At 40.8% G+C, this 12,964-nt stretch overlaps 1 protein-coding gene across 2 annotated transcripts in view; it reads right to left on the bottom strand.

Annotated features, from left to right (window-relative positions):
• Nucleotides 1–12,964, bottom strand: part of LOC124041256 (cGMP-dependent protein kinase 1-like) — a 143,576-nt gene that overhangs the window by 68,297 nt on the left and 62,315 nt on the right. For both annotated transcript variants that reach the window (XM_046358632.1, XM_046358630.1), the window contains exon 3: nt 12,220–12,333. In XM_046358632.1, coding sequence (XP_046214588.1) covers nt 12,220–12,333 — 114 coding nt within the window. The remainder of the gene's footprint in view (nt 1–12,219; nt 12,334–12,964) is intronic.

The following is a 12,964-nucleotide window of genomic DNA, read 5'->3' as shown; positions in this document are numbered from 1 at the left end:
GGGACAAGACTGTAACTACCAATTGGAGATGATGGGGAGAAAAAGCGGTAAAAAATATATATATATATTTTTAAATAGCGTGTTGATGAGTTAGTTAATAAATTTGCACTATGCTTTATTACAGACAATAGGTTCAGTACACATCACTGCATTCTGTATCAGAAAGTAGGCTGGCTCTCTTTGAAGTCTTGTAGACTGATGCATTACACTCTTTTTGTTTATAAAGCCTTCCTGCAAAAAACTTTCGCCGTACCTTACTTCATTGTGAACTTACAGACTTATGAGATACCTGAATCATTCTCAGGGATGGCCAACTCTGGAGATCCCTTCAATCTTCACTGAGTTAGGTTAATCTGATTTGAGTTTTTTTGCACCTTACTTGTGGAGTAATCTCCAAGACTCTAAAAGTGGATGAATTGGTGCCTTTAGGGCAATTCAAAAGAATGATTGAGGACCTTTTTACCGAAGAATGTGTTTGTTTTCTATGATTATGTTTTGCATTTCATGTATTGATGTGAATATTGACGTGTACAGTTTATAGATGTGTATATTAATGTGTATCGATGTGTATACAGGGCTCATCTGTAAAAGAGACCTAGGTCTCAGCATGACTTCCTGTCAAAAAAAATATATCTGAGAGTTTAATTAAAGAGCCTTTTCAGCCAGTCTCAGTCTTCTCTTTCTTCTTCTCTTTCAATTCTCAATCAAAACAGCGAACAATGAGAAAGCTTAGTTGCTGTGATGATTTTGCTTCCCACTGGTGCAGAGTGCAGAGACAATATTGTCCGTCCACCATAGACTGTTTCCTTGGAAGATAAATGGTAATTGTTTATTTTCCACGTCATTACAGAAAATCACCCAAACAATAATTATCCACCAGGAAATCTATTGGAGTGACCTGGTATATTTTAGTCTGGTCGTTCTGAGAAAATCATACAGAGAACATGTTCTCATCTATTCATCAATAGATGCGTTATTCTAATCTGGGGCCACAGTCTTCTCATATCTGCTTTCACATATCTCCAACTCAATTGACTTAGTTCCGTCACATTGTCGATAGCCTGCGTCACATAGCAGGGTTGAAGAAAGGAAAGGGACATTGTGTCCAAGTCCTTGCAGCAGGACACTGAATGGGTTTGTCCATCAGCTCAAGAGGGAAAACTGCTTCAAGATTAGACCATCAGATGTTGAATACAAATAGACAAGTAGGTTTATTGATAAAGACTAATAGGTTTTTAAGAAAGCTTTTTTTACCATTGCTACCACAACTGTTTCATGAATCTCTGTTGCCAAAGAAGATGTCATTCCTGGGTTGCACTTTAGAAGCACATCAATGTACCAGCACCTTCCGGAAATAACTCCAAAATGTACCAAACATTTCAGAGGGAGATATAAACAGCGCCTACAGCAGCATTGTTTTGACCTGTGTGGGTCTATAGGTAATTTATGTGAGCATCTAAGCAATATGCATCGTTTCTCATTCCTCCTGATAGCACACCTTAGCACTGGATTAGCCGGGCCTCAACGAGTACCAATAGCCACCAATGCCGCATCCCTGGGGCATATTTTCTAAGTCATATAGTCTAATCCATCAATTAAATATACTATTAAACTAAATATACTAATATACTATTTTGATTAGGCAGGTCCTAAAGGAATAATCCACTCAAAAGCTATATTTTGGTATTTGTTTCATTAGTCCAATGTGATACCGTCCCAAAATATTTTGCATGTCAACAATCAAGTTTTCAAAATATAGGACGTTCACATCATCATGATGATGTGGCAAGTGACAGTTAGCTTTTTGAAAGTCTTATATCTTGAAAACTAGATTACTGACACGCAAAACATTTTGGGACTGCATCAACAGTAGACTAACAAATATCGTTTTTGAGTGGATTATTACATTATGATGCCAAGAACAAATGTATTTCAAAATAACAGAATAGCATATTTTGTCCTCCTAAAGCTGCTTCCTGTTTGTGTTTCAAAAATACTAACAACGTCAGTGTGTTAAATAGACTTATTTAGGAAAAGTCAAGGACAGAAAGGGACATGACTTTTCAAATGACAGAGATATGTAAATGTTTTATTCACATGGCATTCAAAAGCCGTTGTTGGCGGTTCTACTGTCCTACAAATTAGTTCCAATGTTTGTGTAGATAGAACGAGGTAGCTGATTCTCATAAGCCTCATCCTCTGACAGCTCGGGTACGACACTTCCCCCGCTGAGGCAAAGTGGAACAATCATCAAAACTCTGCTCCAAAAAAATAACCCTGGTGCCACAGTAACAATTCTTCTGGCTTTGGCAGCTTATGATGAGTGTCTTGGTGTAGTGTGGTGAGAGAAAGCATCCCACTCTTTACAGAAACACCAATGACTCTGACTAAGAAGTTTTCTATCTCAGCGGGGGCTACACGTCTGTAAACCCATGTGGGAAATAGCTCATTAAGACGAGCAACCAACCATGGTTCAAATCACCGTGAAAAAGAGTGAAATGCGAAAAGTTTGAGTGGAAACTTTGCATTCACGCTTGTTTCAATAGTGACTCAAAACACATTCAATGTTCCCTACGGTTTAGCTGTTCTTATGGGATACTAACAGTTTAATCCCAAAAATATGCACAGACACATGCACACAGGTGCACACGCATTCACAAACACACATAGACACACACACTTACCTTTTGTCTAGTTGAATCTTAATGATGACTCACATGTTATTTTCACTATCATGTATTTCCCCGAGGGAGAGATGCTAGTTCATATTACCATGCCTGTTTCCGCATTCACAAATATTAGCATAGAAATGTCCATCAAACATTGTTTAAAGAGACAGCTGCAGGGTTATTCTCTCACTGTAATTCTGGAGGTCTCTTTCTCTCCCTGTCTTTTCTTTCTCTCTCTCTTTCCCTCCTCTCGTCCTCCACAGCGCACTCTTACTAGGTGAAGAGTGCCTGAAATCCTGATGCAGCCTCTGGCTCACATACATTTATAAACCCTCTCAGATATAAAGTCATACGCAAGCACAGATCTGTATACGCACACACCATCTGCAGTCTGGCTAGGGTCTGAGTGACCTCCACTGTACTGATCACCCCGATCCCCTTAACCCCCTCACCTCTGTCCCTCCACTGTTCCCACGCAGGAGAGGGTTACCATGGCAGCCAATGGAAGCTGAGGGCTTTTGATTACCACTCATGGAGGACTGTGTAAAAACATCTTCCTCCTCATCCTCACTTTCCATCTTGTTGTCTCTCGCCATATCTCTGTCTGTATCTTTCTCGCTCCCATCTCTCATTTGAATTTACCTCTATATCTTTTTTTCATTGTCTGCAGCTCTCTGACCCCCTATCTCTATTTCTTTCTCTCTCTCTCTCTCTCTCTCATCTCTCTTTCGAGGGCAGACACACCAACATAAAGACTCCTCCTGTGTGTGGTGACAAGAGATGTTTGTGACAAGTGGAGACACAAAAACACAGGATACCTCCTTCCCAGAGTCTGCCAGTGCTCTCCTTTCACTACCTCCCTCAATTCTGAGTGCCCTCTTCTCCACCAGAATCCCCATTTAGTCACACTGCGGGAGAATATACCAATGTTTACAATATCCAAATTGCTATCGATTTCAAACAGCACTATCATTTCCTATAGAATGGTTAAAAACAAATGTACATCAGGGAGAAGACGAGCCCCAATCACACAAGCATTTGCAAATTAGTGGACATGTGATTGAGTGGGACACATTATCAGTGATGCCTGCTTTAATCAAGTCGATATTAAATCATTTTACCCTCGCTCATACTTTAGTTCTTTAAGGCTAAAAAACATGATTAGTATTCTGGGTCAACCTCTCTGTGAGCAGAGCAGGCAGTCTGAGAAGGACAAGGAGAGGAGACAGTTTAACATTGTAATAGCTCGCTGCTGAAACTACAAGGTCAGTGTCATATGGAGGTTGACTATAGTCTGAAACTCACCACTCAACTGCCTGTTGACATGGAGAACATGAAATATGTTGTTTACACATGGATGTGGAAGTGTTCTGGGAAGTCTTTTTGTGGTTCATAACCGATTGTATAAGCTCTGCACATACATTAATGTAGTAGTGGTATACAGGGTTGGGTAGGTTACTTTCTAAATGTAATTGTTTACAGTTACAATTTACCTGTCCAAAATTGTAATCGATAATATCATTTTTGGATTACCCAAACTCAGTAATGTAATCTGATTACATTCATTTACTTTTAGATTACTTTCCCCTTAAGCAACGTTAGAAGAAGACAAACATTATTGTTACCAATTGAACGACATCTATTGTAGAATAATATTGCAGAATAATTCAACGTTAAAGTTTACATAGCTCAAATGTTACTTTATGAGTTGGCTAAGGATTAATTAGCCAGCCCTACTCTGTAGTTTATGATTTTGTCGTTATGGAGGACTAATTGGGCTCATTGATTTGAGTTGAAAATTAAATGCTGCGCTCATGGAATGGCATACTCAGCAAGAAACTTGAATGGTCCAAACACACCAAGACAGTCGTGAAGAGGGCACGACAAAGCCTATTCCCTCTCAGGAAACTAAAAAGATTTGGCATGGGTCCTGAGATCCTCAAAAGGTTCTACAGCTGCAACATCGAGAGCTGGTTGCATCACTGCCTGGTACGGCAATTGCTCGGCCTCTGACCGCAATGCACTACAGAGGGTAGTGCGTACGGCCCAGTACATCACTGGGGCTAAGCTGCCATCCAGGACCTCTACACCAGGCGGTGTCAGAGGAAGGCCCTAAAAATTGTCAAAGACCCCAGCCACCCCAGTCATAGTGTTCTATCTACTACCGCATGGCAAGCGGTACTGGAGCATCAAGTCAAAGACAAAAAGGCTTCTCAACAGTTTTTACCCCCAAGCCATAAGGTAATCAAATGGCTACCCGGACTATTTGCATTGTGTGCCCCCCCTCCCCCAACCCCTCTTTTTACGCTGCTGCTACTCTGTTTTTCATATATGCATAGTCACTTTAACTATACATTCATGTACATACTACCTCAATTGGGCCGACCAACCAGTGCTACCGCACATTGGCTAACCGGGCTATCTGCATTGTGTCCCGCCCACCACCCGCCAACCCCTATTTTACGCTACTGCTGCTCTCTGTTCATCATATATGCATAGTCACTTTAACCATATCTACATGTAGATACTACCTCAATCAGCCTGTCTAACCGATGTCTGTATGTAGCCTACCTACTTTATAGCCTCGCTACTGTATATAGCCTGTCTTTTTACTGTTGTTTTATTTCTTTACTTACATATTGCTCACCTATTACCTTTTTTTGTTCTATTGGTTAGAGCTTGTAAGTTAGCATTTCACTGTAAGGCTGTTGGGCGCACGTGACAAATACACTTTGATTTGATTTGAGCACAATTGAAAAGTGCTATTTACATTTGAAAAATGAATGCCATATGCTGCATTTGCTCTAGGCCTATTGCCATGTATATTCCATCTCCGACGCACGAGGTCACCAGGCTGATCAATATTACACACAACCGTCACCAACATTACGCACACCAGCATCTCATTAGACTCACCTGGACTCCATCACCTGCCTGATCACCCTCCCTAAAACTCATTTTCAACCACACATTTCTTGTTAACAAACTAAATTGTTTGGGCAAGTCGGTTAGGACATCGACTTTGTGCATGACACAAGTCATTTTTCCAAAAATTGTTTACTGACAGATTATTTCACTTATAGTTCACTGTATCACAATTCCAGTGGGTCAGAAGTTTACATACACTAAGTTGCTGTGCCTTTAAAAAATTCCAGAAAATGATGTCATGGTTTTAGAGGCTTCTGCTAATTGACATCATTTGAGTCAATTGGAGGTGTACCTGTGGATGTATTTCAAGGCCTACGTTCAAACTCTCTGCCTCTTTGCTTGACATCATGGGAAAATCAAAAGAAATCAACCAAGACTTCAGAAACAACTTGTAGACCTCCACAAGTCTGGTTCATCCTTGGGAGCAATATCCAAATGCCTGAAGGTACCACATTCATCTGTACAAACTATAGTATGCAAGTATACCATGGGACCACGCAGCTGTCATATCGCTCAGGAAGGAGACAAGTTCTGTCTCCTAGAGATGAACGTACTTTGGTGCGAAAAGTGCAAATCAATCCCAGAACAACTGCAAAGGACCTCGTGAAGATGCTGGAGGAAACATGTACAAAAGTATCTATATCTAAAGTAAAACAAGTCCTGTATCGACATAACCTGAAAGGCCACTCAGCAAGGAAGAAGCCACTGCTCCAAAACCGCCATAAAAAAAGCCAGTCTATAGTTTACAACTGCACATGGGGACAAAGATCATACTTTTTTGAGACATGTCCTCTGGTCTGATGAAACAAAATTAGAACTGTTTGGCCATAATGACCATCGTTATGTTTGAAGAAAAAAAGGGGAGGCTTGCAAGCCGAAGAACACCATCCCAACCGTTAAGCACAGGAGTGGCAGCATCATGTTGTGGGGGTGATTTGCTGCAGGAGGGACTGGTGCACTTTACCAAATAGATGGCATCACGAGGCAGGAAAATTATGTGGATATGTTGAAGCAACATCTCAAGACATCAGGAAGTTAAAGCTTGGTCACAAATGGATCTTCCAAGTGGACAATGACCCCAAGCATACTTCCAAAGTTGTGGCAAAATGACTTAAGGACAACAAAGTCAAGGTATTGGAGTGGCCATCCCATAGCCCTGCCCTCAATCCTATAGAGAATTTGTGGGCAGAACTGAAAAAGCATGTGTGAGCAAGGAGGCCTACAAACCTGTCTCAGTTACACCAGCTCTGTCAGGAGGAATGGGCCAAAATTCACCCAACTTATTGTGGGAAGCTTGTGGAAGGCTACCCAAAAATGTTGACCCAAGTTAGACAATTTCAAAGCAATGCTACCAAATACTAATTGAGTGTATGTAAACTTCTGACCCACTGGGAATTTGATGAAAGACATACAAGCTGAAATAAATCATTCTCTCTACTATTATTCTGACATTTCACATTCTTAAAATAAAGTGGTGATCCTAACTGACCTAAGACAGGGAATTATTTACTAAGATTAAATGTCAGGAATTGGCTAAGGTGTATGTATGTAAACCTCCGACTTCAACTGTATGTCACTCCCTTCGGTTCTTTCCCAAAGCGTTATTGTTTCAGTGTCTCATGTCTGTACACTACTCGTGTTCCTTGTTTTGTTCCTCGTGTTATCTATTATTAAAGTCACTCCCTGTACTTGCTTCCTGACTCCCAGCGTACACGCTACACCTATTGTTTACATTTTTGTTGGTGACACTTTGATATGTTGATAATATGCAGCTGTTTAAAGGTCAAATCCACAGATGAAACAATAACAAAACGTCTGACCAGCCTCTGTTCTGGTAAAAAGCTGAAGAATGGGCCTAGAGAAATGTAACCACTCTCAGATTAATAGACAGAGCTATGGATGCAAGGACTGACCATCCATGATATTAAAATTATTGTTTTATTCGTGTTATGGAGGCTATACAGTGTTTGTTAACATTTACAATGTTTACAAACATTGGAGAAATACAAGCTTATATTTTGGGTACTCATGAAGTGTGACAGTTGAACTAAGCTCATGAGGCATAAGTTATATTCTTCATGAATCAATGGATATACAGTATATATATATATATATATATATATATATATATATATATATATATATATATATATATATATATATATATATAACTACAGACTGCCCCTTTAAGTCTATCAAAAGTGTATTAGTTTGAGCATGTGTCCATTAGGCCTATGGATTTATTTTTTTATCACATTGAATAAGATTGCAGCTGCAAAAAAGTTTGCAAAAGGGCATTTTTCACTGGCTGTCCACTGGTTTCAAAAACAATGATTGATTGGCGGCTTAAACTTCTTGAACTCAACCATTATTGGATTCAAATACACATTTAGACTTGTGAACTGCCATCCACAACAACCACAATCTGTAAGGCGCAAATAACTAAATGAGAGTGCAGCAGTGTGATTCACATAAATGCACTATGTAGATATCAATATTAAGTGATATCTGAATCGCCGTAGACTACACCACTGCTGTCATCCTTACCTCCAACCTTTATTCAAGTTGGATAATCTTTGGATGCCGACAGCAGCCACACCATTTGAAGACAGCCCACAAAAGACCATTCCTGCTCTTTTCCCATGATCCATCAAACACATTTGGTGTGTCATCATAGTGGTCTCTGACTTGTGGTCAGACTCGCTCAGGTGGAACAAACTTAAACTTTTTTTCCCGCAAACATTCTTTCTGAATGTAAAAGTAATCCTCCAAGTAATCATCTTGTATTTCAAAAGTATCTGTAATCTGATTACAATATTTTTGCTGGTAACGTAACAGATTATAGTTACCGTTTTTTTGTAATCCGTTACATGTAACGGTTGACATGTAATCAGTTACTCCCCAACCCTGGTGGTGCACATACCGTACATCTACAAACACACCAGGGTTGGGGTCAATTTGAATTGAAGTCAGTCAATTCAGGAAGTGATTTGAATTCACAAATGAAAAAATGGAAAAACCTTTGAAATAAAAAGCTTCTCCTTTTCAGTTTATTGGGAAATTGTTGAAAATAGATGCCCTTTTTACCATTATTGAAATTGGAATTTCAGTTTACTTCCTGAATTGACTGACTTGAAACACAGATACCTGTATAGAGACACACATGTGAAGACACAAACATTAACTTACTTAAACACACACACAGAGCCTCTCCCAGCCTCACACATACACAGGAATCTGCCACAGAATTCCAAACAACAAGTTTTATGATTTAAACAGTGAGTCCCTAGTGAAGCTACCACTGTCAGTAGAAAAGTTTCAGTGTTTAGTTTCATGCCTGTTCTCCTGAGGTCAAACCTGTAACTTCCAACTCCTGTCATAACAAAAGCCCAGTAATTTTGGACAGGGTGAACTGAGAGAAAGCCCAAGCAGGGAATGATGAGTCTCACTAAACTGTCCAAACCTACTAATAGAGATTAGACAGACAGACAGACAAGAGCTTGGTCATTCACTGAGGAAAGGCTTTTCATACAGCTCACCTCTCCAAACAATGGAGCCTCTAAAAATGACTACACTGCATTGCAGCCTGACAAAGGTTCATTTTGAGGTATATTTTGGTTTATGTGATCAAATCCACAATAGCTTAGAAAAAGGGTCAGGAATCTACATTACACAAGGATTACGGGTAGAGAGAAAATATGAATCATAGTATCATAATGTCACTGGGTGAATTTCTCTTTAAAATCAGAGTTTAGCTGGAAACACTGTAGAGTGGCAGATATCTCAAGGTCTGAGCTATCTTGTTCTGTACTGCACTGTGTTCTTCAGTGGTGTGCTAATGAGCAGACTGGACAGCTTTTTCCTAAATGCCACTACCCTCCAGTTCTGGGGGCAAAAGCACTGCATATTTTTTCAACATTTAGGTATGCATCTCTCGTTCCTTTCCTTGTTCCCATCCTTGCTTTCTCTATAATTTCCTTACCTCTCTCTCTCTCTCTCTCTCTCTCTCTCTCTCTCTCTCTCTCTCTCTCTCTCTCTCTCTCTCTCTCTCTCTCTCTCTCTCTCTCTCTCTCTCTCTCTCTCTCTCTCTCTCTCTCTCTCTCTCTCTCTCTCTCTCTCTCTCTCTCTCTCTCTTGAGATGGTAACCTCTTTACAACCATTCTTAAAGCCATTTGTCCTTAATAGGAGAGAAAGTGATGCATGACTTGTTTGCGTCCTAGTGGGAAAATAACATTGTTTACAGATATGACCCGCAGGAACTTATAAATCCTTTTCAAATGTGTCTAATAATTCTCCAGGGTCTGTAATGTGTAATCTTAGAGCATGGACCATACAATCAGAAACATATGAACTGAGAATAGCCCTGGAGTGATTTGGCTAGCTTTAAGCATTGTCGTCAGCTCAAATGTATTTGACTGTAGTCTCAAATCTATTCATATTTAATACTCAATGTATTTATATTTGATAAGCTGATGTTCCTTCAGTGTGTATATTTAATTATAAGTCTACATGATCGTGACAATCTCTCTCTCTCCCCTAACCCCCCCTTCCCTCTCTGCCAGACCCAAATCCCTCTATCCTTACAGCATGGCATGTGATAATGAGTGTTAGACGTCAAACAAAGAGAGATCTCTGCAAACCTGTAGTCTGTACTTCAACATGGAGACAAACACTCTTGGATGTATGTAACACTTTATGTAGCGATGTATGTGGTGCTTTTCCAGATGCTCAAAGAGGCATGACATTGTAATTGAGTATTTCTTAAGAAAAGCCATCATCTATAATAACAGCACTCTTGTGAAACAGTTATTGTCCTCAACTTCGCATATTGCTTCATGATTATGCCATGTAATCCACAGATATGCAATTGTGTTTCATGTTGTCGGTACATTTAAAGGAGGGAGGCGGTTGGCGGGTAGCAGGTTAGGTTTGTATTATGGAGAATCTTTATTGACAGGCTCATTTAACATCTGAAGAAATGCTCCTCAAATGCCAAGTCGTAATTACACATGCAAATTATACTTAAAGGAGCGCACACTGGAATAATCCCTTAGAAGAACATGTACATATGCAGTCCTAGATGCTTCATAATGGCAGCACAATGAATTGGTTGATTAGATAACATACACACACACACTTCCTCATGCACCTAGATAAATTCAACAGGTCTTGTGTGTGAGCAGTGGTTGTGGGAGACATGTGAGTGGGAGTGTAGGGAGTCAGGGGACTGTGATGGTTGAGACACTCTGTAACTGTTGTGTAGTAGATCTAATCCCTCAGATACTCAGCCCCAACCTTCCCTTAGAACTCCTCACCATGGCAACAGAGCCACGAGATCCAACACTTTGGAGGAACCAGAGGAACAGATAGGAGGTGGCAGACTGACTGATAGCGTGACGGCCTCCTCACCTCTCATCTTTCCATTCCTCACCTATCTCACTTCTTTTCTGCCCCTCACCTCTCCCTTCTCATCACTTTCCCCCTCATGCCCTCCCCGCATCTCTCCTCTCAGCTCACCCTTCAACTCTCTCCCCCCAACCCCCTTCCTCCCATCTTTCTCCTCCAATCTCAGCCATCACCTCAGGGAGTCTATGTCCTTCACACCTTGGCCACTGCACATCCTAGGGGCCTTGTCACCAGCCACCACCTCATGAAAATCCATCAACTGTGTGAGTAATTGATTAATGAATCAATAGTTGTTAAGTTAAGTGATTTAAGGGATTTTATGTGAAGCTGACTGGGACCTGTCAATTAAACTGTTTCAGATACAACATTCTTCAGCTGTGGTGTACAAAGGTGTACAGTACGTGCGTATGGTGCAAACGTGTGAGAAGAGAGTGCTTGCATCCCTTGTAAATGTCCTAACACACAGTTCTATGTCGATCCCGTGTTATTCATATCCAACCCTACAGCTCCAGCCTGTACCCATTTCCTCTTTGCTCCATAAACACACATTCCTCATTCTGACACACTCTCATAACACACACAGGCTCACTGAAATATGGACACAGACTTAGAAACCTTTCTGTCGGTGTATGTATACATTCATGTGTGTAGGCCTGTGATGATAAAACCTGAGGTGAAAACTAAAGCACAACCATTAGGATTTTAAAAAATGGTGAGCTGCATGTCAAATGCACCACTTTGGGTGTTCTGAGCTACTCAACCAGAGTCAAATCCAACGTGTTGTGGCTAGAGGGCTGTTTCACCTTGACTGGAACAATGCTATCAGTGTGTTCCTTGCTTCTGCTAGTACATAACAGGGTGATTCCTTCCTATGTCTACTGAGGGATGACTCACCGTCCGGCAGGTCCTGACTGACTCCACATTGAGCTCTCTCTGTGTGTGTGTGTGTGTGTGTGTGTGTGTGTGTGTGTGTGTGTGTGTGTGTGTGTGTGTGTGTGTGTGTGTGTGTGTGTGTGTGTGTGTGTGTGTGTGTGTGTGTGTGTGTGTGTGTGTGTGTGTGTGTGTGTGTGTGTGTGTGTGTGTGTGTGTGTGTGTGTGTGTGTGTGTGTGTGTGTGTGTGTGTGTGTGTGCTTGCGCATGTGTTTGCATGTCACAATGTAAGTATTTTGGCATGAGTGTTTAGACAGCGATATAGGGTTGGTGTGTGTAGACTCACTCTTGACAGTTGCTGTCCTGGTACAGTTGTAGAGTATGGCCAGCTCTCCAAACACCTTCCCAGGTCCCATGGTGCACAGCTTCACACTCTCCTTTGTCACCTCCACCCTACCATCTGAAAAACACACACACACTTTTAATATATCTAGAAACACACGTACAAATACACACTCTTAATAATATAACTGAAAATACAGTTATATATCCCTTGTACTTGACTTTGCACATCATCGTGGCCCATCTAACGAAGTACATCAGAGCAGGATGCTAATAAACTGATAGACTAGAGGTTCAATCTCTGTATGGATCACATACTATTATCCCCTAATTTGCATGACTAAGCAGTAAGATACAGCATAAAGTAGACTTTGAAATCACACAGTTCAATGGCTTGGCATTCAGCAGCAACAGTATGACAGATCAATATAAAATATTAAACCCAAACCAAGGAAATAGTTCAGAGACAACGGGTTATGTCCTGAAATTGTGCAGTTTAAGTACATCCTTTCTGTGTAATTGGGGCCTGTGATGGGTGATGGGTGTGATTGCCCAGCCTGTTTGTCTGTGATTGGAGCAGAGTATAGCTATTGTGTTTGGATGCACCTCATCCCGGAAATATCCATACTCTGGAAGAACTAGAGCTCTGATTGGGTAAGAAAATGGGAATTGGGAAAAATACTGTGGTGATTGGCAGGTACCTGATGAAAATGACTGAAGCAGAAGATTAGAGAGGAGGTGAGAAAAGG

The sequence above is a fragment of the Oncorhynchus gorbuscha genome, linkage group LG08 (genome assembly GCF_021184085.1).
Source record: "Oncorhynchus gorbuscha isolate QuinsamMale2020 ecotype Even-year linkage group LG08, OgorEven_v1.0, whole genome shotgun sequence".
Lineage (NCBI taxonomy): Eukaryota > Metazoa > Chordata > Actinopteri > Salmoniformes > Salmonidae > Oncorhynchus > Oncorhynchus gorbuscha.
The sequence above is the reverse complement of the archived record's forward strand: the minus strand, read 5'-3'. Positions and strand labels throughout refer to the sequence as shown.